Here is a 25916-nt window from a genome sequence, read left to right as displayed (position 1 = left end):
TTTTGGGGGCCAGAAGTCTAAATTCAGGGTGTTCCAGGGTCAGGTTCCTTCCAAGGTCTCTAAGAAAAATCTTTCCTGGCCTCTTCCAGCTTCCTGGGGTTACTGACGATTCTTGATTTCTTTGCCTTTGGTGGCACAACTTCAGTCTCTGCCTCTGTCTCCACATGGCCTTGTTCTCTGTCTGTATTTTCCAAATCTCTCTCTCCTTAAGCACACCAGTCCACTGCTGACAGATATTAAGGAAGACCTAAATAAATGGAAAGATATATAATGTTCATAGATCAGAAGATTAATTTGGACCAAATGTCAATTATTCTCTAATTTGTTGACAGAATCAATGCAACCCCAGTGAAAATCTCAACAAGACTTTTTGTGGACCTTGTCTAGCTGATTCTAAAATTTGTACGAAAATGAGAAGGATTAAAAATGAAAAACCGGAAAACAGTATGGCAATTCCTCAAGGATCTAGAACTAGATGTACCATATGACCCAGCCATCCCACTACTGGGTATATACCCAAAGGATTATAAATTATTCTACTACAAAGACACATGCACACGTATGTTTATTGCGGCACTATTCACAATAGCAAAGACTTGGAATCAACCCAAATGTCCATCTGTGACAGACTGGATTAAGAAAATGTGGCACATATACACCATGGAATACTATGCAGCCATAAAAAAGGATGAGTTTGCGTCCTTTGTAGGGACATGGATGCAGCTGGAAACCATCATTCTTAGCAAACTATCACAAGAAGAGAAAACCAAACACCGCATGTTCTCACTCATAGGTGGGAACTGAACAATGAGATCACTTGGACTCGGGAAGGGGAACATCACGCACTGGGGCCTATCATGGGGAGGGGGGAGGGGGGAGGAGGGAGGGATTGCATTGGGGAGTTATACATGATATAAATGATGAATTGATGGGTGCTGACGAGTTGATGGGTGCAGCACACCAACATGGCATAAGTATACATATGTAACAAACCTGCACGTTATGCACATGTACCCTAGAACTTAAATAAAAAAAAAAAAAAAAATGGAAAATTTGGATAGAGGGGAAGGCACACAAACAGAGACAATGCTATGTGAACATGAAGGCAGAGATGAGAGCGAACCTCTACAAGCCAAGAAACGTCCAAGATTATCAGCAAACTTCCAGAAATAGGAGAGAGGCACGGAACAGATTATTTCTCATAGCTATTAGGAGACAACCTCGCCAACACCTTGATTCTGGACTTTGAGCCTCCAAAATTATAAGAAAATAAATGTCTGTTGTTGAAGCTACTAGGTTTCTGATGCTTTGCTATGGCAGCCCTTGAAAACTACTACATATAGTAAAGTTATGCTTGTTACATCATCTATTTTGTATCATATCTCTCTACTTCACCTTGACTTCTATGTACATTTCTATCTCCATCTGCATCTAATATGTATTCATTTCTACAACTCTATCTTCCCCAAATATGTATAATTAAAGAAGGATTTCTTGAGAAAAAAAAAAAAAATGAAAAACCAATTTTGAAGAGGATCAAAGTTGGAAAAGTTATACTACCTGACTTTAAGAATTATTTTAAAGCTACAGTAATCAAGACTCTGTGGCATTGGCTTAAAGAAATACAAATAGGTCAATGGAATAGGATAGAGTCTAAAAAATGGACTCATAGATATATGTTAATTTTTGGCAAAGGATGCAAAGATTTTTCAATGAAAAATGGTAGTGTTTTCAACAAATGGTGCTGGAAAAATCTGATGACAATGTGTAAAAATGAGAACTTTGATTAGAAAAATCAAAATAAATTATAGAGATAAATGTAAAACCTAAAACTATGAAACTTCTAGGGGAAAGTATAGAAGATGATAAATTTTGTGATCTCACATTAGACAAATATTTCTCAGTTTTGACATCAATTTTTTGATTTATAATAGATAAAGTTGAAGAAATAGATTCATCAAAATTAGAAACTTCTTCTCTTTGATAACAGTTAAGAGAATGAAAACACAAGCTACACACTGTCAGAAAATATTTTGTAAACCACATGTGATAAAGGTCTTGGATACAGAATAGATAAAGAATTCTCAAAACTCACAAATAAGAAAACCAACAATCTAATAAAAAACAAGTAAAATATATGAAGACACGTCACCAAAGAAGATACATATACATACAGCAAAAAGACATAGGAAAATACGTTCAACATCATTAGTCATTAAGCCACATGAGATATTACTACACATCTGTTAGATAAGCTAAAATTTAGAAGACCATAATAAATGTTGGCAAGGATGTGTGCAACCAGATCTCTCATATACTGTTGTGGGAAAGAAAAGTAGTAAAACTATTTCGAAAAAAAGTTTAATAGTCTTTTTTTCTTTTTGAGACGGAGTTTCGCTCTGTTGCTAGGCTGGAGTGCAATGGTGTGATCTCAGGTCACTGCAACCTCCGCCTCCTGGGTTCAAGAGATTCTCCTGCCTCAGCCTCCGAGTAGCTGGGACTGCAGGCGCGTGCCACCATGCCCAGCTAATTTTTGTATTTTTAGTAGAGATGGGGCTTCACCATGTTCGCCAGGATGGTCTTGATCTCTTGACCTCGTGATCCGCCCACCTTGGCCTCCCAAAGTGCTGGGATTGCAGGCATGAGCCACCGCACCTGGCCTTAATAGTTTCTTAAAAAGTTAAACATACACATTCCATATGATCCAGCTATTCCACTCCTAGGTACTTACTCATAAGTAATGTAAACATATGTCCACAGAAAGACTTGTACATATATGTTCATATCAGTTTTATTTGTAATTGCCCAAAGTCTGAACAACCAAAATGTCCATCAACAGGCGAATGGATAATTTATAGCGCATATATAAAATGAAATACTATTCAGTTAAAAAAAATAGAATGAACTATTGATGCTAACATAGATGAATCTCAAAAGAATTTTGCTTAGTAGAAGAAGCCAGACCAAAAATACTACCTGCTTTATGATTCCACATACACAATTTTTAAAAATGCAAACTCATCTATAGTGACATAAAGATCAGAGGTTGCTTAGAGGGTTGTTTCAGTGATGAAAGGAGGTACATAAGAAAATTTTTGGGGTGATGGAATGATTCATTATTTTGATTTTGGTGATGGCTGCACGGAGATACATGAGTCAACATTTATCAAATGATGGACGCACTTTATGTGCTGTTCATTATATATCAGTTATATCTCACTAAAGTGGAAACAAATTAGAAGTAAGTATCCCACATTTTGACTACTAAAGTTCTCAACTTTCATTTCTTCAGTAGGCTTCTGTAAAGTAAAAATCTGGTGAGCTTAAAAAAAAAAAATCTAGATTTCCATGCCAAATTAATTTTGAGCAGCATAATAGAAATGCCTGGAGTTTTAGGGCATTTCCAAATCGCAGTAAAGTACAGTTTAATTTGTAATAGGGCAAGAGGAAGAAAAAAAAGAAAAAGAAAAAGCGGTGGGTGGGGAAATCAGGAAAGGAAGTCAAAAAGAAACAGGGGAAGTACACTCCGCAGGGGAAGCGGCAAGACTGCACCTACACACTCACCCGCCTCTACAGATCCTCTAGGCAGGGGGCTACAAGTGGATTAAAATGTTACAACTCAAGGTAAGTCCTTCACCGCAAAAACTGCTCCTCCCAGACTTAGCCCAACCAGCTGGAAACTCCATGCTTGGAGCGCTAAATCTGGCGGGCGGACACCCGCCCCCTCTCCATCCTCCGCCTTCCAGCTGCGCCGCGTCCTGTTCTCCGTCGCCGCCTGGTGGCGGGCGCCCGGGACCCGCAGGCGCTCGGGTGAGGCAGGACGGAAGGCGCGGGGAATGAAGGTCTCTGCAACGGAGGGGCGCCGCGTCTACCTCCGGATGCTTTTGCCGCGACTGCATCTTGGCACCAGTCTTACTGCCCTGGAATGCAGTTTCCTCAACGCGGCGCTCACTCTGCCTCCTTTCTGCTTTAATCCGTCAGGTCTCAGGTCTTGCGGGTGGGAGTCGGGTGAAGGAGCTGCGTTATATGGTTGTGACACCCACCCCCTGCCCCCATTTTCAGGTCAGAACTTTCATGCCTTTGGAAACGAGGGACCCAGAAGAGCCCTTATTGTAGGAGGATTGTCGCCGTTAGACCTCTAAGCTCCAAAAAACCAAGGGGAGACAGAATCCAATTGTTCCCTTAAATCCCAAGTAGTACTGTTTTTTCCACCTTAGAGTCCGCCCCCCGCCCCTACTTGTCCCATATATTGATGGGCCACTTTGCCACCGCGTTCCAAGGTTTGGAGAGCGTCACAATGCCCCACCGTCCCCAACTCTTAAGTGGCCGACGGTGGGCAGTCCAGAAGCTGGGACCAGACTCATCTGCCTGCGGGCACAGTAGGAGGGACGGAGGGATCTCCCATGAGCTCCGAGGGCGAGGTGAGAACCAATTGTAGTGGGGGGGGGGAGCTTATAACGGGGCAGTTAGGAACGGGCAGAGGTACCCCCACCTCCAGCTTTCAACTCAGGCGAGGAAACTTCGAGACCTTCCCGTCCACACCTGATTGACAGGAGGAAGCTCTCGCGGCCCAGGAGGCGAGTGTGGGTGTGCAGAGGTAGAGACAAAACCTAAAAGCTCGCAGAGCCGGCGAGGGCTTGCCGTCCTGGACTGTACGGGTCTGCGTCTGGTGCCACCTACTCCATCAGGCTGCTTGCTGGGTCCACCAAGCCTGACCCCTCCAGCCAGAAGGGGATCACGGAGTGTGTCCACCGCCTGGGCTCCTGCCTGCCGGAAGGGGGCTGGGAAGCCGGGAGCCCCGCGCGCCACTTCCCCGGCAGCGTCAGTTTCACCCAGGACTGGCTCGTGGTTCCCTCCTGGCTCTGCGCGGAAGTCCGCCTCCTCCCTTCCCTCCCCCAGCCTGCGCGCTGCCTCCGCCTCCTTGTTCTGCCTCCACCCTCAACCCCCATCCCCGCCTGACGGGAGCTAGCCCTCAGTCCTCCCGAGCTCTGGTTGTGGGCGCCGGATAAGTCCAAGGCGCCTCCTCCCAATATGGACAGCCGCTACACCAGCACTGCGGGCATCGGGGACTTGAACCAGCTGAGCGCTGCCATCCCGGCCACGCGGGTGGAGGTGTCCGTGTCCTGCAGGTGAGGACGCAGCCCTTCCCCTCCCTCCTGCCCTCCTATCTGCGGGGTTGGTAGCACTTGGAGAGCGCTCCGGGTACCACGAGGCTTTGCGCGGACGAGAAGTTGCCCCATGAGTGGGAAATATCTCAGCAGTGGGGCTGAAGTTACCCCGGGTCAGGTGACACAGGGGAGTGGGAATTAGAAGCAAGTGGTGGGCTCCGGGACTGGGACTTTTCATTTTCTTTCTGGGAAACGCTGTAAAAGTTGGCTGGGCTGTGACTCAGCTGCGAGAACACCGGCCGCCGCCCAATTTACAAGCCTGTTTTCCTTCCCAAACCCGGGCTGGATGGTTGCGTGATGATCGGAATCGAAGGGGACAGCACTGCCAAAAGCGCTCGTGACTGCTGCACGCTTCGGCCCGGGACTCCCTCTGCTAGGCGTGTGCAAACCTTCTGTTGCTAGGGTTGGCTCCGACGTCGGCAGCTTCCTCCCCACCCACTTCCTGGAGCCGTCCAGCTTGCTTCTCCCCCACCCTTCCGGGCTTTTTGCTTTTTGCCTGATAGGTAGAAATTTCGGCCCTCCTTGCAGACGAATCTATGACTTACCTAAGATCTGGGAAGTCACGACTTTGTTTTGTTTTGTTTTCGGGCCCAGACACATTTGAGTGCTTGTAAGAACTGACTCTTGGCCGGGCGCGGTGGCTCACGCCTGTATTCACAGCACCTTGAGAGGCCGAGGCAGGCGGATCACGAGGTCAGGAGTTCGAGACCAGCCTGGCCAATATGGTGAAACCCCTGTCTTTACTGAAAATACAAAAATTAGCCGGGCGTGGTGGCGGGCGCCTGTAGTCCCAGCTACTCGGGAGGCTGAGACAGGAGACTCGCTTGAACCCGGGAGGTGGAGGTTGTAGTGAGCCGAGATCGCGCCACTGCACTCCAGCCTGGGCGACATCGCAAGACTCCATCTCAAAAAAAAAGAAAAATAAATAAATAAATAAAATAAGATAAAAAATTAAAAAAATTAAAAAAAGAAAAAAAAAAAAGCTGACTTTCAATCCTGTCCAGAGACTGTAAATTGCAAACTCGTTGTCCTGACGTTCTTCCGGTTAGTTGCCCTGTAAATAAAGCAACATCACAGCTATATTGTAGACGATTTTGAGAAGGAGATAAGTGACGGTGCTAAATTGGTACTGGCCACTAGTTTGCGAATTAATATTGACCCTAGAGCCCACTCCCTTGTTTGCATAATTGGGTCCGTCTCACTGGAAAATTGACTCCTCATTTATCCAGTTTTGCTCTAAGATTGTTTTTATGCCCTCAAATCCTCCCTTTCCTTTCCTTAGCAAACTTGCCTTGAAGAAATATAATAAATTTGGATAATCTTGATGTAAATAAGTTTAAAATTCCATCAATCTTGACATTGCATTTTCACAAACTGACCCTAAAGCCAAAGGAATTCTTTTCTGGGGGTGGAAATTCGAGCACCAGCAACCCTAGTAGTATTATTTCAGGGTAGAGGACAGCCTTGAGCCCTGAAACTATCACCTGATTGTTTGCCCTGCCGCCTCTTAAGACTGATCTGGGACTATGGAAATAATCATGCTGATAATGATAGCTAACATTAAGCTCTTGCCTTATTGCTGTCACTGTTTTAAGTGCTGCCTGAGATTTTTCTGTCAATGGAACAGGTAAAGCTGTATGGAAAACTCTTTAGATAATTCAGAGGACTTTTTCTTTTCTCTGAAGCTGGCTTTGGATGTTAGAGGGAAGTTATTGGTATATACAGATAATGGATAGCCAAAAGTCCTGCAATAATAGCATTACTAGAGTTCTTATCTTCTACTCAACAGTCTGCAAAGTCTAAATGGCATGTGGCCTATACTTGGAATGAATATAAAAGAATATTGTCAATCAAATCTGAATTTTTCCATGAGCTTTTTAAGGGAAATTATACCTAAACTGATCATTCTGCCAGCAGGGCCCACGTTTAATGCAGCCCCTTTTTTGATGCATGTTTTCTGTGAGTGTGCTGGGCAATTTGTTTCAGTTTGCTGCCTTGGCACCTGGAAATCCCTTGTTCCAGCTTTTTTTCATAACATTGCTTTGACATTTTATTTTTAATTTTTAAGATTTCTAATAGGAAAAAAAAAATTCCTGAAAGAGAATGCAAATACTTAGTGTCAAGCATCTCTGCCAGGGCCACTAGTGCTTAGTCTATTGTTTGAGTTGCTTCTGACTCAGCTTACTATTTACTGTAAGTTTGAGATAAAAAGCATCTTTTGGGCAAACAGAAACATAATTAAATACCCAAGTTAGTGCCTTTGGAATAGGTTCAGGAATAGTTCCTGAAAAGGTGGGTTAAATTTATTTTTAATACATTAAAATTCAAAAATAAAAATATTTGAGTATTGTTGGATCTTGTAACCATAGAAGGTGATTTAGTTTGGGCTTTGGCATCAAAGACCTAAGTAAAAATTCTGGCTTTGTGACTTGTTCTTGCTATCTTGGAGTAAGTTCTTATCCAGTCTGTCTAAGCATTCTTATCTCCAAAAATAAGAATAATTATGGCATTTTCCTTATATAGAGTGTTATCAAGGTGATGTGTGAAAGCGCTTACACAATGCATGAAACAAAAACATGTTTTCAAAAATGTTAGCTATTATTATAATATTGGACATAACATTTGTTGAATAAATGTGTTATGTATGATTCAGGTATGGAATTCTGTAAAAGTCCTTCTCTTTTGAACTTCAATAAGTTGGTTAAATAACACAGGGATAGAACCAGCATTGGGATACCTGTTCTCTCTTTCTCAATCTTCCTTAATGTGCATCAAGAACATGTTTTGTAGAAAGTTTGTGGGGATTTCACTTAGCAACAAGGCACAGTTGAAGACCTCTAAGCTTTACTATGGGCAGGCAGAGTAAGGAATTCTCTTGCCTTACTACTATACCAGAGACTTCTGAGGATTTGCTGACACTTCAAAAGCAGCTCAGATTTGAATAGGTTCTTTCTTTCTCATTATTTCTTTCTCTCTCTCCTTTCTTTTCTTTTCTTTCTTTCTCTCTCTCTCTTTTCCTTCCTTCCTTCCTTCCTTCCTTCCTTCCTTCCTTCCTTCCTTCCTTCCTTCCTTCCTTCCTTCCTTCCTTCCTTCCTTTTCCTTTCTTTCTTTCTTTCCTTTCTTTCTTTCTTTCTTTCTTTCCTTTTTCTTTTTCTTTCTTCTTTCTTTCTTTTTCTTTCTTTCTTCTCTTTCCTTTCCTTTTCTTTTTTCTTTCCTTTTCTTTTCTTATTTTCCTTTCTTTCTTTCGCCTCCTTTCACTGTCCCCTATCATTAAAAGCTTTATGGTGAAGTTTTCTGCATTTTGGGGAAGGTGAAAAAGATCAACAATTGAAGCTTGAATATAATTCATGGAAATAATTTAGTCTGTTTATTCATCAAGTGTCTGAGTGCCTTTTATAAGTCTATGTTTATGCTAGGGTCCATGAGAAATGCAAAAGACATTCTCTTCTCTGAAAATGTAAAATCTGATTGGGAGATAAACATTACATAAGACATGGTAACAGGGCTAAATTCAAAGATGAGGCTCATGCATGAGGAGGGAAAGGATCATCGTGGAATAGGGTGCTTGGAGTATATTACAAAGGGGAGATGGGGCTTGGGCAGAGACAAGCTGGATAGGCATGGTTTGGATTAGAAAAGGGACAGTGTACATGGAAGTTTTGTAGTGGCTATAAATTTGGTGTGTTAAGGGGGTGAGAGGTACCCTTTTCTATATGCATTTATACAGAGGCAAGCTCCTGCTGTTTGACTTCCTTCCTCTTCTACCCATTGTCTAGTTCTTCTTGCATTCATTTTCCTTTATTGTATAAGTTTGTAGATTTTTAAATTAATTAGCTTACTTAATTAACTAAAAATGCCTGTAGCTGAAATGATACAACCTTGAGAGATAAACTAAGGTAATATTTTCATTTTGTTCTGAAAGCTTATTACTGTAAAATTAGGTAAACTCACTGGTAAAACTAATATGCGATAATCACCTGTTCTCCTTGGGTCCTTGATTTGTTGCACTATTTCACTGATTTTTGCCATTTTCTCTGATTGAGAAGTCAGCTTATCAATTATAAAAGCGGTGAGAATATTGTGTATTTCTCGACTTTGTATGTTAGGTATCAAATGTACATCCTGTCACAGAAATAATCCTATAATGGTGATAATACTGACTATTTTTTTATTTGAGATGGAATCTCACTCTGTGGCCCAGGCTGGAGTGCAGTGGTGCGATCTCTGCTCACTGCAACCTCCACTTCCTGGGTTCAGGTGATTCTCCTGCCTCAGCCTCTCGAGTGGCTGAGATTACAGGTGCCTACCACCATGCCCAGCTAATTTTTGTATTCTTAGTAGAGGTGGGATTTCACCATGCTGATCTGGAATTCTTGACCTCAAGTGATCCACCCACTTTGGCTTCCCAAAATGCTGGGATTACAGGCCTGAGCCACTGCCCCCCGGCCAATACTGACTTTAAACATAAAAGTGGAAGAAGACTATGAAGTGGAAAAGGGTTGAGTACCTACTTTGTGCTAGGCATTCTAAAAAGCCCTTCCTGACCTGGTGTAAGTCTATTGCCTCATCTCCCATCACTCCTTGCATGAACCCAGCAACTATATATAGTCTAATAAACAGTTGCTTGCCATAGGCCAAAATGAATGCCAGATAAATACGGCTGAAAAATACTCCTAAAAGGTGCAGTCCCAAAGCGTGAGCATTCATCCTAGACAACCAAACTCCTGGTGCTTATGTGGCTATACAGGTGCTGCTCTTTGCCCTGCCCTACCTCCCTTCCCCTTCTTTTCTGAATTAGGCTGTGCTCCTAAGTTGCATTAGTCCCAGAGTAGCCAGGGTGTGCCAGTGTCATAGGTATATGACAAATCTTAGTCTTTCTACTCTCCTTGAGGACAAGTTTTGTCTCTTTCATGCCATGTACTGTATTCTGAGCTTGGCACAGAATATGTAGTTAGTAAATGTTTGATGCTGTAGTTCTATAGCCAAATTGTCTAATGTGGGGAGGGGGGTTTCTCCTGTTAAAATATCATACTTAGGTCCCGTAGCAGATCTATTGAATCAAAATCTCCGGGGATGGGACCCAGGAATCTGAGCTTTTAACAAGTTCACCCTGTGCTGGTTATACACACTAATTCTTTTAATCTCCTGGTTTCATGAGTAAGTGACTCTGACTATAGTCCCTTGATCTGAGTTAGTAATACCCACCTTACTAGGGTGTTAGGAAGATACTTTTTGATGGTGTGCTGGAGCTTAAATGGGTTTGGGAACAGAAATTTGTAAGTCAGTTGTTGAAGTGACTTAAAAATTGAATTATATAAACAATATTAAATTATATTAAAAATAAATGTAAGAAATGCTGAAAGGTTATAACTTCCTAATTGCTTTACTACATTTTACTGTCATCTATTTTTTTTTTATAATCATCTATTCTCTGTTTTTTAATCTCTGTGTTGAAAGTATTCTTCAGTGGTGTGCTTCTGTTCTCTTCCCAATTCATGTATGCCACCTTGGAAGCTTGAAATCAGCCATAGTGGGAGTATTTATACCATGGAAATTGGCAAACACGGCAAATCAGTGCTTGACTTACCCTTTTGTCATCTATACTTAAGAAAGCATTCTGTGGGTATCAGTTGGCTCTATGGAGTTTATAATAGAAGTACTATATGTAACTTACTATTTGTAGATTGTTTGCCAAGCTACTTACTCGACATATCAGTAAAAAATAACAAATTTTGTACACAGACACACATTCGGCTTTTTATTGGGGAGCTTGTTTTAAAATATATACTTGCACATCACTGTTTATGGACTTTTTATAAAAATATATATAAAAGAAAATTATTGTTGTTTGTCTGGTTCAGTTCTGGCTATTATAATAAAGTACCAGAGACCAGGTGACTTATTAACATCATACATTCATTTCTCACAGTTCTCGAGGATGGATGTCTGCAATCAGGGTGCCAACATAGTCAGGTTCTGGTGAGAGCTTTTTTTCAGGTTACTGGCTGCTAACTTCTCACTTTCACATGGCCTACAGAGAGTGAGAGAGCTCTCTGGGGTTCCTTTCATTAGGACACTATTCCCATTCATAAGGGCACCATCATCATGGCCTAATCATCTCCCAAAGACCCAACCTCCTAATATCATCACATCGGGGGTTAGGATATCAACATACGAATTTTGGGGGGACAGAAACATTCAGTTCATAACACTGTTGTTAGATTGTCACTATTAGAAGTGGTAGTGTCAAGTTCAGCACTATCTCTGGTCTTCCTTCTCTACTGCAATAAGTGGGGTTGTATGATTTTATAATCCATAAAAGTTGTGATAGCAATTATATTGCAGTAGGAACTTACATACTTTTAAATTTCTCCCTCTGCTTTTCATGTGGTCCTCTCTATACCTTTATTCTTCTCTTACTTTGAAGTTGTATTTTTCTTTCCCTGTTTCTCCATCCACTGGTGGCATATCCTTTTCAAGTTTACATGTTACAAGTCCAGCTACACTTAGTTATTAACTGACCACCTGCGAAAACAAAGTTACATTCCGAGAGAGAGCATCTGAGCCTTTTTGGAGTTGGCCGTTTCAGGGAGATACCTGTGCTGTTCTAGTGATCTGTGGTGAAAGGAATCCAAGTGTTCAAACACAACAGTTGGAGACTCTACCTTAGTCCACATTGGTTCATCTCTTAGCACACTTTACCTTTCTTTAGTCAGACAAAAAATTTGAAAGTACTATGTAAATAGGTTGTCAAATGATGTTGTTAGCTGATAAATTAAGTTATGTAAGCTAGGGATATTAGACTGCCTGTTGTGCTGTTAATGACCCATATGACAGGTAGATGGAGGGTAACGTTGTTGTAGACCATAACATCCTATTCTGTCTCTGCAGCTCCTGAGATCCTGCGGTTCAAGATTGTAGTCATCCCATAGTGCCTTTTTTGATCACATTTAGGTTTGTCTTAGCCCCAGAGTTTCAGTAAAATTTGTCCTGGGAACTTTCTGAACTGTGGTGTTGAAGTCTTAATGTGAGAGTTGCCCTGGTATATTTTTTTTTTTAGAGAAACACCTTATTTAACATTGTTGTTCCACCAATATTTTGGTCTGCTTGTGTTTTTTAGCATTCGGGGCCTGAGGGGTTCTAAAACAGCCCTGGTATGTGGAGAATGCTAGTCTAGAAGCAGTTTAAAGGACAGGATCCCACAGGAGAGGGTGGTAATAGCTGTGCTCCTTTAGGTCTGTTATTTGTGTTGTAACAGGCAGAAGCCTACATCCCCTATTTGAGTTTACTCAACGCTGAGAAGAAATACAATTCCTTTCAAAGAGATTTCATCTAGTTCTTAGCCTGTTTGAAAGCCAGTTTTGTTTAGCGTTGAGGAATGTGGTGTAAGGGTAGATTAGCTCTACCACTTAATATCTCTGAAACATCTGTTCCTCAGTTTCCTCATCTGTAAAGTGGGGATAATAATAGCTCCTACTTCTTATATTTTCTTTGAGGATTAAGTAACTTAATACATGTAAGTGAGATAAAGCACTGCTGTGACATTAGTTAAGCACTTGATGATTACAAAAGGATAATAAAAAAATTAAAATCCTTCACTATTCCATCAGACTATGAGCAAATGAGTTTATTTCTGTCTCATGTATAGCATCACATTTATATTCTCTCTCTGTGTATATTTATACACACATATATAATATATAATACAATATGTAATATATTAATTGTATGTATATAATATAGAATATAATTGTATACTCTATACAATATTTCTTCTGTACTTTTCTATTAATATTATATCATGAATATGTTGTTGCTATTAGTCTTTGGAAACCTAACCTTCCATGTCTGTGCAGTATTCTATTATATGGTTGTACTATATTTATTTAACTTAACCCTTGTTTTCCAAAATTTATTTCAAAAAGTTGCTATTCAAAACAGTGTTAAAAATGTACTCACAAACATCTAACATCTCTGATTTTTTTTTTTTCCTGGGGATAGTTTTCTGGAACTGAAATGATTAATAAGCTATCTTCTCAAAGGGATTTTAGTAGCTTGTTTTGGTTACTTCCATCCCATTCCTATTTAAGTATGCAGAATCAAGGCTAAGCTACTGGCTGCACTTTTCTAAACACTTTTATTACCATAAGAACGTTGCATTTAGAGATTAATGAGAATTTGAGCCAGCAGAGGATAGCAGCAAGAAAATGGAATTAGAAATCAGACAGATGTCTTTAAATCTCATTTTTATCCCTTTTTGGAATGTTATTTTGGGTAACCTCTTTCAGCTTTTGGAACCTCATTTCCTAATCTGTAACATAGAAATGATTTAAAAACCAAAATTTCAAGTTGTTGGATAGTAAATGAAATAAAGTCTGTACAATGTCCAGCCTGTCACAAGAAAAGCGCTAAGTAGCTACTAGTCTTATCCCAGTTTCTTCAGCATTTTACTGTGTGGCACACACAACATAGAATAAAGTATCTGTACTTTGGAAAATTTACAGTCAATTTGAGGAGTCATAGAAACATGGAACCAAGGTAACAGTGATAAAGCTGCATGTTATCCCATGCTGATTAATTCAATGTGGAGAGAGTGTGGAATAAAACAGTGGTTAGAATAGTGTGGATTTATAAAAACTGATTTATAAATCAGTTTCTACAGATTCCACCCCATACGCCCACTTCTGCCAAGACACAGTCGGTCATGTGGGATTTGACAGGTAGGAGGTAGTCTGCTATAATAATCAAGTTTTAGAACCAAAGAAAATTCTTGTATCTGCCCAATAAAATCAATGGGCTGATATTTAAGACAGCCCTTTTGTGTTAGACATGATAAAACAGATTCTGCAGTAGTTGCCAACACAGGCTGAGGGAAGGCAAGTATTTATTGCCCCTAATAAAATAGGATGTATTTAAAAGGTGCCTGCCCCAGGGACCTATGTTCACTCCCTGATACACAATACCTTAATGTTGGCAAACTTAATGACAACTTTCAGTGTTAATGCCTCTCCAGCCAGGACCATTAGCTACCAGACATTCTTGTTCAAATTGTAAGGTTTTTTTGTCAGGTTTATTCTGCGAAGAATAATGCTCCAGACCTTCTGAGGGAATCGTCAGCTGATTTTCTGAAACTCTGAAGAAACAAAATATCATTGATAGTTCCCAGCAAATATTTCTATTTATTAGACAGTAAAGGAATTCAAACATAAGCTGTTTTAATGAAGCCAAGAAGCATGCAACTTTTGGACATTTGCCATCTTTTTTTTAAAAATTAATCTCAAAATCTAACTCTTTGTCAGACAATGTATACAGTGGTTAATGTGGGCTAATTCAATCCTTGCCATTCTGATAAGAGGTGATGTTATGTCCTGTTTTACAAGTGAAGAAATCGAGGTTTAGAGAGAGTGTAAGTAATTTGGTCGAAGTCATGTATCTAGTAAGTGGCAAAGGTGAGTTCCTAATCCATATATGTCTAATTCCTAAGCATATGCTTATGACCATTAGCTATATTATGTTGTTCTTCCATAAATTCTTTATTGTAGGCTTGAAGAGTGGAACTCTTCTCTGTCCATATCAGTGTGTTAGTAACTTAAAAAAAATTATAAAGCTTAGGAGATGCAATTATATTAGATGATATCAACACTACTCTACCACAAAGGAAATATTTCTCAGAGGATGCAAAATACAGAATTCTTTCCTGTTTTTCTGTTCCCTACTGTTGAGAGCTTTGAGTAGAGAAATTCACAGGAGTGGCATAAAACTTTAACCATGTGATGTTTTATTTCCAGTATTGATTCTTATCTTTTTCTGGTGCTGAGTTACCTAATGAAGATGTGGGAAATTAAGTAATGAGAAGACTATTTAGCTAGAAATCAGCAGGCAGGCTGAGATGAAAACTAAATACTAGAGAGAGGTGGTGGACTGGGCAAATGAAAAGTAAGAAAAGTTCATTGAATTGACTATGTGACATTCGAATTTACCAGTGGAGTTGAGAATTGACCTCAGGCCCTACCATTTCAGTCCAGTGCTTTCTTATTACTGGGAAAGTCACTGTTTAACTTGCTAGTTTTTCACTAATACTTAATTCCAGAGTTTCCCTTTATGGCAAATTCATTCTTCAGAATTTCATGTAAATAAAATAACTACTTAGATATTAACAATGTCAGTACATTGTTCTGAGCTATATGGGTTGTGGCATGAGTTTGTAAAAGTCAATTTTTTCTTACCTTGCTAATTAGCTTCATGCTCTCTCTCTTTCTGTGTATGTAAAATAAGTAACAAGTGACACATTAATTTTATTAGGAATGATCTCAAATGTCAGAGAGTGTAATGAAGCAGAGATATGATTATAATTGCCATTACTGGTTGAAACCAACACATATCTCCGCCTTAGCATAATAGTGGTTTTATAATCATTTTGAGAAATATAATTGTTTCTCACTGTCTGCAGATCCTTATTGCATCCATCTCTTATAACTCTGAGCATTCCTACAAACCTGTTTTATCTAAATGTACTCCTATAAAGGAGCACTCTTTTATCTAAATATACTCCTATTTGTGGATTTTTCAGGTAATTGAAAGTAACACACTGGCCGGGCACGGTGGCTCAAGCCTGTAATCCCAGCACTTTGGGAGGCCGAGACGGGTGGATCACGAGGTCAGGAGATCAAGACCATCCTGGCTAACACGGTGAAACCCCGTCTCTACTAAAAAAATACAAAAAAAAAAAAAAAAAAAGAAAGTAACACAAACATTATTCATTTATGTCTTAAATAGGTTTTCATGTTTCCAAGCTATAAGCAAAGAATATGAGAGAGAGAGAGAGAGAGAGAGAGCAAGCGAGACTAACGTGAGAACTACACCAGAATAATAAATGTATTTGCTAAACCCATCTCAATTACCTACAATTTTAGATATAGCTTATTATCTGACTTATCTTGGTATCTCCACTCTCAAATTAATTATGGAAACAGAGATATTAGAAAGTTGATTACAATTGATTTTTATGCCAGTGGTTTCATCCAAAGCCTCTTGTAGGCATTGAGGAAAGGAGGCATAATCAATATCAGGTTACTAGTGAACTTCTGTCTTAATTGATAATTTAAATTAGTAAATTAAAAATTTTTTTGGGGGAAAAACTTGAAATATACTACCTAAAAGATGATTGATTTTTTAACTTAAGATGTGTCTTATAATGGCTTTAATTTCTTTGTTTCACTTAAATCACTGTGCCATTGGAATGTCATATATATGGCATCTTGCTTCCTTGTGGAACACTTCAGCAAAGAAACAGCATCTGGTCTGTTTCTGGAACTAGCTCTGTGACCTTTGACAATCATTCCACTTCATTGGATCTTAGATCCTATAGAAAGGTTGGGTCTCTGGTCAAGATGACCTATGATATTACTTGGAGGTTCATAATTTTATGATTGGAGAAGCAGGATCTTGAAATAAAATGGAGACATACTCCAGTTTAAGGAAATAATGTGATCGTCAAAGCCCATTGTAAACCAGCTAAACCAGGTGGTGATAATTTATGTTTAATAAAACAAACAAAAAAGGATATTTTACTTTCAAAATATTTATCTCAGAATGTCTTTAAATAGACAATTCCTCTAGTGTATTTAAAATGATATTGATATATGAATTTTAATTTTAATCATAAGAAGTACAGATATAGAGTAAAAGTTATTTATTATATTTGAGTTTTTTAAATAAAGAAGGTTTGTGAAGAAAAAGTAATAGGGAAAGGAGTAGTATTGTTACCGGAAAGGGGTCCCAACCCAGACACCAAGAGAGGGTTCTTGGATCTCGTGCAAGAAAGAATTCAGGGTGAGTCTATACAGTAAAGGGAAAGCAAGTTTATTAAGAAAGTTAAGGACTAAAAGAAGGGCTACTCCATAGGCAGAGCAGCACCAGGGCGGCCGGTTGCCCATTTTTATGGTTATTTCTTGATTATATGCTAAAAAGGGGGGAGATTATTCATGTCTCCCCTTTTTAGAACATATAGGATAACTTTCTGATGTTACCATGGCATTTGTAAACTGTGATGGCGCTGGTGGGAGTGTAGCAGTGAGGATGACCAGAAGCCACTCTCATTGCCATGTTGGTTTTGGTGGGCTTTGGTTAGCTTCATTATGACAGCTTGTTTTTTTTTTTTTTTTTTTTTTTATTATACTTAAAGTTCTAGGGTACATGTGCATAACGTGCAGGTTTGTTACATATGTATACTTGTGCCATGTTGGTGTGCTGCACCCATCAACTCATCAGCACCCATCAATTCGTCATTTATATCAGGTATAACTCCCAATGCAATCCCTCCCCCCTCCCCCCCCATGATAGGCCCCAGTGTGTGATGTTCCCCTTCCCGAGTCCAAGTGATCTCATTGTTCAGTTCCCACCTATGAGTGAGAACATGCGGTGTTTGGTTTTCTCTTCTTGTGATAGTTTGCTAAGAATGATGGTTTCCAGCTGCATCCATGTCCCTACAAAGGACGCAAACTCATCCTTTTTTATGGCTGCATAATATTCCATGGTGTATATGTGCCACATTTTCTTAATCCAGTCTATCACAGATGGACATTTGGGTTGATTCCAAGTCTTTGCTATTGTGAATAGTGCTGCAATAAACATACGTGTGCATGTGTCTTTATAGTAGCATGATTTATAATCCTTTGGGTATATACCCAGTAGTGGGATGGCTGGGTCATATGGTACATCTAGTTCTAGATCCTTGAGGAATTGCCATACTGTTTTCCACAATGGTTGAACTAGTTTACAATCCCACCAACAGTGTAAAAGTGTTCCTATTTCTCCACATCCTCTCCAACACCTGTTGTTTCCTGACTTTTTAATGATTGCCATTCTAACTGGTGTGAGATGGACCTAATACCATAAAACCCTAGAAGAAAACCTAGGTAGTACCATTCAGGACATAGGCATGGGCAAGGACTTCATATCTAAAACACCAAAAGCAACGGCAGCAAAAGCCAAAATTGACAAATGGGACCTACTTAAACTAAAGAGCTTCTGCACAACAAAAGAAACTACCATCAGAGTGAACAGGCAACTTACAGAATGGGAGAAAATTTTTGCAATCTACTCATCTGACAAAGGGCTGATATCCAGAACCTGCAAAGAATTCAAACAAATTTACAAGAAAAAAGCAAACAACCCCATCAAAAAGTGGGCAAAGGATATGAACAGACATTTCTCAAAAGAAGACATTCATACAGCCAACAGACACATGAAAAAATGCTCATCATCACTCGCCATCAGAGAAATGCAAATCAAAACCACAATGAGACAGCTTGTTTTATCAGCAAGGTCTTTATGACCTGTATCTTGTGCTGACCTTCTATCTTATTCTGTGACTAAATGCCTTAACCTCTTGGCAATGCAGCCCAGGAGGTCTAAGCCTTATTTTACCCAGCCCCTATTCAAGATGGAGTTGCTCTGGTTCAGACACCTCTGACAGTATTAATATATATTTAGAAAACTTTAATTTCCTCCAAACAGTTTAACTTTGTTGCCATATTACACTTGATTTTCTAGACATAGGCTCTTAAACCTTTGTGTGATCATGAGACTTTAAAAATGTAGGCTCTAATTCCAGTGACTAAGGTTTTTTTTTTTTTTTAAAGAACTATTATGATAGATTATTTCTAAAACCAACTATTTGCTATTTCAACATCCTCATTTTCCTTAATATTCTTCCCAAGAGTTGTCAAGTTCTGCTGTTGCTGTTCTAGTGTTTTCTCTCAACGGAAATCTGTAACAAACTGTATTCATGGAAATGAAGAGTGTTTGATATGAATAGATATCTGTGCCTTTTCAGTAATTTACTTTTCTAATATGTTACTTTAAAAAAATCATTTATTGTCTCTTTGTCAAATAGAGAGTTTTTACTAAAGATGTCAGATGGATTCGGTCTTGTGTGCTTCCTCTGATCAGTTGTCACCGAGTGTGGGCTAACTGGGCTTTCTGGAACAGTTGACTTTCAAAATGAAATAAGCCAACACTATGAGTCATGTGTGCTATTACTTCTCTACCATTATAATGCTTGACTTACTATATTTCATAAGCTTTATGAATGGTTTCAGTACTTTTAAAATCACCTTATCAGTCACCAAGACTTGTTTGTTCCGTTCTCCAAAGTGTCGGTCACCTCCTTTCCATTTCTGCTATCTCCACTCTGGCTCAAGAAGTAACCATTTTTCCTCTTCTTCACATATGTAGTGAGCTTCACATGTTTAGTTAGCTTTGTAAACAAAGATTGAATTACATGATTTTTCTTTGCAGAAACTTCCACTGTTTCAGTGTGTCCCCTTTGTTTACAGAGTAAAGTCCAAGTACACCAGAATGTGTTCAGAGTACTTACTCATCCTGCCCAGATTCCTTTCCCAGTCTCATCTCAGACATGAGCACCAGCCAAAGTGGACTAGGTGTTAATTCCCACATTCCTTTGTATCTTCCCTTTCCCCACCCTTGTTGATACTTTCCTACAGCCTGAGAAGCCTTTCCCCCATTTGCAGCTCTCCTTGCTTGGTTGTCGAGATTTACCTCACTCAGTGCAATTTGTGTTATTTTACTAGATTCTTGAAATTGAAATTAATTGTTGCTTCCTTGGAGTTCCCAGACAACATTTCTTGTGCATTCTTTTTGTTCTATTTTGACTTAAAAATTTTTAGGTTTTTGCATGCCTGTCTCCCCAACCAAGTTTAAAAATACCTATTTGTTTTATCATTGATTATTGCAAAACCAGATTTTGTGCTTTGCACATGAAAGGTTTTCAATGAATGTTTGCCACTTGATAGATTGGAAGAATGAATGTGGATATCTATAAATTTGAATATGTTTATACCCTTAAAAATATTAGTTTATATTTCCCAGGCGAGGTGGCTCATGCCCGTAATCCCAGCACTTTGGGAGGCTGAGGCGGGCAGATCACATGAGGTTGGGAGTTTGAGACTAGCCTGACCAATATGGAGGAACCCTGTCTCTACTGAAAGTACAAAATTAGCCCAGTGTGGTGACGCCTGCCTGTAGTACCAGCTACTAGGGAGGCTGAGGCAGGAGAATCACTTGAACCTGGGAAGTGGAGGTTGTGGTGAGCCGAGTTCGTGCCATTGCATTCCAGCCTAGGCAACAAGAGTGAAAACTCCATCTCAAAAAAAAAAAAAAAAAAAAAATTAGTTTATCCACATAGTGAAAACATTAAAATGCCTGATTATTTAATCTTTGTTTATATAATGTTCTACAAAGTTTTATTTGTGAAGAAATGATAAACAAATAAATTTAAATTAAAACACATTGTCCTCAAGCAGAGTAAAGCTAATTTTAGAAGTGGCCACAGTACCTTCTAAATATTGACAGATAATTTGGCCAGGTGCAGTGGCTCATGCCTATAATCCCAGCACTTTGGGAGACCGAGGTGGGTGGATCATTTGAGGTTGGGAGTTTGAAATCAGCCTGGACAACAGGGTAAAACCCCATCTCTACTAAAAAATACAAAAGTCAGCCAGGTATGATGGTAGCTGCCCATAATCCCAGATACTTGGGAGGACAAGGCAGGAGAATCTCTTCAACCCAGGAGGCAGAAGTTGCAGTGAGCTGAAACTGTGCCACTGCACTCCAGGTTGGGTGACAGGGTGAGACTCTTTCTCTCAAAAAAAAAAAAAAAAAAAAAAAAAAATATATATATATATATATATATACACACACACACACACATATATATATATATATATATAAATATAAATGTTAACAGATAATTTGCTTAATCTTGGCATGAATACAATGCAAAAAAGAATATAATTTGCATGTGTGATATCCTATATAAAATACCTAAGTAGAAAAATAAGTGAACATATCTTTTACTCAAGGAAAGTTTTTGTCTTGGGGAATAATATTTCTTAAAGTACTTGGTGAACTAATAAAGTGCAGCAGCACATGATGGTTTCACTTGGGTATAATCTAGGGTAAGAAGGAAGCAAAAATTTGTTTATGTGCTGATGTACTTCTTCCAGACTCTGTATTTTTTATCACTAATGTAAATTTTGTGCCACACAATGCAAAACAAAATTTTAGAAAAGCCAAAATCCAACTAAAGAAAAGTGTCAAGGATAAGAAGATGGAAAACAATGCTTTCTATAAAAAAAGGAAAAGACAGAACTTGTTTACACATGTTCAAGTTAAAAATGAGCAAATTTACTTAAGTCAACTCACTATCTATAAATCATGTCTTTCCTATACTTGTCTGGCTATAAAGTTTCTTTGGATGGCCTAAGTAATTTCCTAAGTGCTTGCAACAGCTGTAGTATCTAAGTGCTCAGTTGATTATATTTAGCCTAAAATGTTGTCATCCCTGATTACATCAAGTATTTCCAGAGAAACATACCTCATTAGTGGCTATAACTATAAAATTAGAAAAAAAAAGAAAATTACAAAGCCACTTTGTTTCAGTGAGGTCAATAAATGGTAATACAAGGTGATGATGATGATGACTGATGAATAATTTCCAGCACACATATAAAATGCTGTGATTTAAAAAATGCAACTATTGTGGGGTTGTGTCATTTTCATTTTGACAGCATGGTCTAAACCAGCTATTGTCAACAAGAAGCACCATCAAAATTGCTTCAGAGGTTTTGCCAACTACTTCTGGGCGCTCCTGAAAATTTTAGGTTGCTTTCCTACAAGGGACTAAGTTCTCCCCATCATTTTCTCTAGCCTCCAATACCCCAGTAAAACTTCTGTCAGTTGAGCCTCAGGCCTCACCCTCCCATTCCTTCTACTTCCATATCGTCTCTTTCACATGGCTGACCATTCTGCTAACTAGGTCCAGGCCAGTCTGACCCATGCAAAGACTATGCACTAGTTCCTTGATTCTTCCAGCCTCACAATCTCTGGCCAACCTCCTCCTCCTCGCCAGGAATCCTCTACTTTGAGCTGGTAGAGTTGTACTTAAAAAGGGCAAATGACACCACACTATTACTCCCTTGTTTAAGACCCTCTAGATGCCTGATGCGTCATCAGGATCTTGCAAACCCTGACTTAAGTTTTCAGCCTCATCTCTGTCTCTCCATGTCCCACCACCCTCCCCTTCTCCCTCTAAACTCTTTCCTAAACTCTAAGTCACTTCAGACACCTGCATTTCCTGAGAAAACCATGATGTTCACACTTTGGTTCTCTCTGGTAGGAACAGTTCGACCTCACGTTATTATCTCACCTGATGGACTCTGCCGATAGTTCAAGCATTACTCATACTATGAAGACTTTTCCTGATCCTTCAGATTGAATTGTCCACCCCTCCCTTTCTCTAATCTGTAGTGAATTTATTTATTATGCATATTCCACATTTCACTGCATGTATTTGTTTACAAATCTGTCCCCTTAATGCAATGTAAATAATCTAGGGCCTGGAGCTCACTGTGTTCATATCATGGTCTCCAACACCAAATCCTTTATCTGGCACTTAATAACCTAATGCTGGTTGAATAAACATTTGAATGCGTGTCAGATAGCTATTAAACTATAAACTCTCATAAGATAAGAATCATGTCTTATTCAGCTTTACATCCCACTTAGCTTCTAGTCCAGTGTATTGCATATAGAAAGTGCTTGATAATTATTTATTCAATATATAGTTGAAGAAAGGAAAGCCAGTGGAAGAAAGGCGTATCATATATGAACAGGAACCATGGCTGGAAGGCTTGAAGGCCAGAAAGAGTATAGTATTAATTGAGTTGAAAAAAAATCAGTTGTAAAAAGGCAGGATGAAGGAGACATGGCTAAGCAATTGCCAATGCCTTTTTCATTCAGTGATTAATAGTCTATTACTCTAGCTAATTGTGTAAAATATTTGGAAGTTCATTGTCCACTTAGCTGTTAGCAAGTGAGCTGAAATGTGGATCACTTCATGAAGATAAAATTGTAAAAATATACAAAAAAACCAAACCAAACTATGTTGAAAAGAGCAAAGGAGAAAGTACAAATCACCCCAACTTTCTTACCCAGCAAGAGGTCAGGCCAAGCAGATATCTCTTTGTGCATTTATTTAGAGGTATATAAGGCATATTTCCATTCATATTTATTTTACAATGACTTAGGTAAGATGGAAGTTGAGTTTTTTCCTTTGGATTTTGGCTCCAGATATTAAAACCTGAAACTAGCTGCTGCTTTGCAGGTCTAGTACCGCCTGCCTGGAGAGCATCTCTCCAAGGGAATGATCTCAGCTGTGTTCTCAATACACCCCCTCTTCCTATCTGTCTGCCTCCATGGAGCCTTCACTACTGTTGTTAAAACGTCGCTGTTGACAGTGCCACTGGGAAGTTGCGGTAATGCCCTATTGCTACAGGGCCTGGCATGAGGCCTTGCTGTCTGCTATCCCTGTAACCCTGTCTATAACTTTGCTCACTGCCTCCTGGTGCTTGTCTCTGTTGATTTACCAGATCTTTGTGGTTCTATGTGGTCCTTCTAGGTTCAGTCTCAGTCAGGAGTCCTCCTTTCTAAAGACTCCCTGGGTGTCATCATGTCTTTAAATCCATATATTCACAACTTTTTTGCTCTGTGGGCACACACCCCACAGTTCCAGGCTCCAGACTGTGTGGGCCTGTCTTTGTCTCTGAATGTGGGTCTCCCATCTGACTCTTACCTTCTTTTGTAAAGAAATTCCTCTCAGAGTTTCCTATTATATATTCCTTCCACCAGACCCCAGCTGGGCCAACAGTATAAACTTAAAAAGATATCAAGAGGATTCATTTTTCATTTTACCAGGAGGCTCTTTGGCCCCTTTTAATTTCATAGAAGGCAAAAGGAACTTGGAGGAGCAGCCTTAGGCTCACATTACATCTCTTCTTTCTTCTACAAATTGGACTTGAGATCAGGGCTTAACTATTCCCATACACTACTGTAGTAATACCTGGCACATAATACATGCCCAGTACATCTGTGTTGAAAGAAAGCATGAATGAATGTTTTCGAATGAATTTGACCTTTTTCCTTAATCACAATTTAGGGCTTTGTCACTTAATTAGGGCATTGCATATCCACTCTACATTATTCTCTTTGCCTTTGTCTCTAGGTAGTTTTTCTAATATTTACTATATGCTGGGTTTGCTCTAAGTGCTTTATATTTACTAACTTACTCCTCAAACAACTCTATGAGTAGAATACTATGATCATCTCCTTTTCACAGATAAGAAAACTGAAGCCTAGAGAGTTTTAGTTTACACAGCTAGTAAATGATGGAGCTGATGGTTCCCAGTTGTAATGACTGTTCAAAGGTGATGACAAGTCCATGAGATCTGGTGATGTTAATGAAGTGGGGAAAAGGTGGCAGTCTCTTCTTGGGTGCCAGAATTATAAAATATGAAGCTAATAACCCCAGGCATCTATACTAGTCTGTTCTCGCATTTGCTGTAAAGAACTACCTGAGACTGGGTGATTTATGAAGAAATGAGATTTAATTGGCTCACCATTCTGTATGCTGTACAGGTAACATAGCTGGGGAGGCCTCCGCAAACTTTCAATCATGGTGGAAGGCACAAGGGGAGGCAGGCACGTCTTTACATGGTGGAGCAGGAGAGAGAGAGAGAGAAGGGGGAAGTGCTACACACTTTTAAACAACCAGATCTCCTGAGAACTCACTCACTATCACAAGAACAGAAGGGGGAGGACTGCCTCCGTGATCCAGTCACCTCCCACCCAGCCCCTCCTCCAACATTGAGGATTACAGTTCTACATGAGATTTGGGTGGGGACATAGAGCCAAACAATATCAGCATCTATGTTTCCCACCATGTAGTTCAGAGAACTAGAGGAAGCAGTTTTTAAAAAAAGATTGAAACAGATAATACATGCACACAGAAAAAGAGTTTTGATGTTTCTGTCCTTGTTTTTGTTCTTCTCACAGGGTCAGCTACATGCCTGAGTCTGAGCTCTATAAAATATCTGTATTTAAAAAAATAAATAAATAAATAAATAAATAAAATAAAATATCTGTATTTTCACCATAAATTTCCCTTATCTTCTGTAACTTACAACTAAATGAGTTCTATTCATGCAGCTAATATTTGTCTGTCTCATAGTAGAGTATTATCTTATTATTTATTTTATTTGCATGTCATTACTCATTTAATGAGTAATTTATTTATTCAAGATGAACTTTATTTAAAATGTGAGTGACCAAGTATATTTCTTCCTCTTATAAAATGCCAAATCACTTCTTGAAGTCATTTTTCTTTTGGGGTGCTTATACTTTTTTCTCATTAATTTAGAGAATGCTTTGTATATTTATAGCCTTAACATTCTTATATATGATATATGTAACAAATATTGTATTTTGAGTTTATTATATCATTTTCTGTATATAAGTTTAAAATACATTCATTATCATACAAATTAATTTTTTCTCTAGGCTTTGTATAAAGCTTAGAAAGTATCCTTTATGCCAAAATTTTAAAATAGTATGTTACATTTTCTTCATTTTTTTTCATTGATTCTGGTTGATGATATCTGTTCTGTTTTACTTTAAAATATTTCAGCAGAGAGTGTCATGTCGATGTGTGTGTTAGATTGTAGAGTTAAATCTCAAGGATCTTAATCAGTTCTATATACTTTGGGTGTGGTGAGTTAGCATTGGAAGTTTAATCAGTAGCTCATGCTCTGGAAGTGGCTACTCCTAACTGTTATACTATCTTTACCCTTTATCAACACCAGAGTGTTCTGTAATTACTATGGATGTTAG

At 39.1% G+C, this 25916-nt stretch overlaps 1 protein-coding gene across 3 annotated transcripts in view; it reads left to right on the top strand.

Moving 5' to 3' along the window:
- Positions 1-4861: 4861 nt before the first annotated feature.
- Positions 4862-25916, top strand: part of CPNE8 (copine 8) — a 261364-nt gene continuing 240309 nt past the window's right edge. For all 3 annotated transcript variants that reach the window (XR_004059563.1, XM_030938809.1, XM_030938808.1), the window contains exon 1: positions 4862-5129. Coding sequence is in view for 2 of the 3 variants with exons in the window: in XM_030938809.1 (XP_030794669.1) it covers positions 5032-5129 (98 nt within the window). In the remaining variant the exon portion in view is untranslated. The remainder of the gene's footprint in view (positions 5130-25916) is intronic.

The sequence above is a fragment of the Rhinopithecus roxellana genome, chromosome 10 (genome assembly GCF_007565055.1).
Source record: "Rhinopithecus roxellana isolate Shanxi Qingling chromosome 10, ASM756505v1, whole genome shotgun sequence".
NCBI classification, from domain to species: Eukaryota; Metazoa; Chordata; class Mammalia; order Primates; family Cercopithecidae; genus Rhinopithecus; species Rhinopithecus roxellana.
The sequence above is the reverse complement of the archived record's forward strand: the minus strand, read 5'-3'. Positions and strand labels throughout refer to the sequence as shown.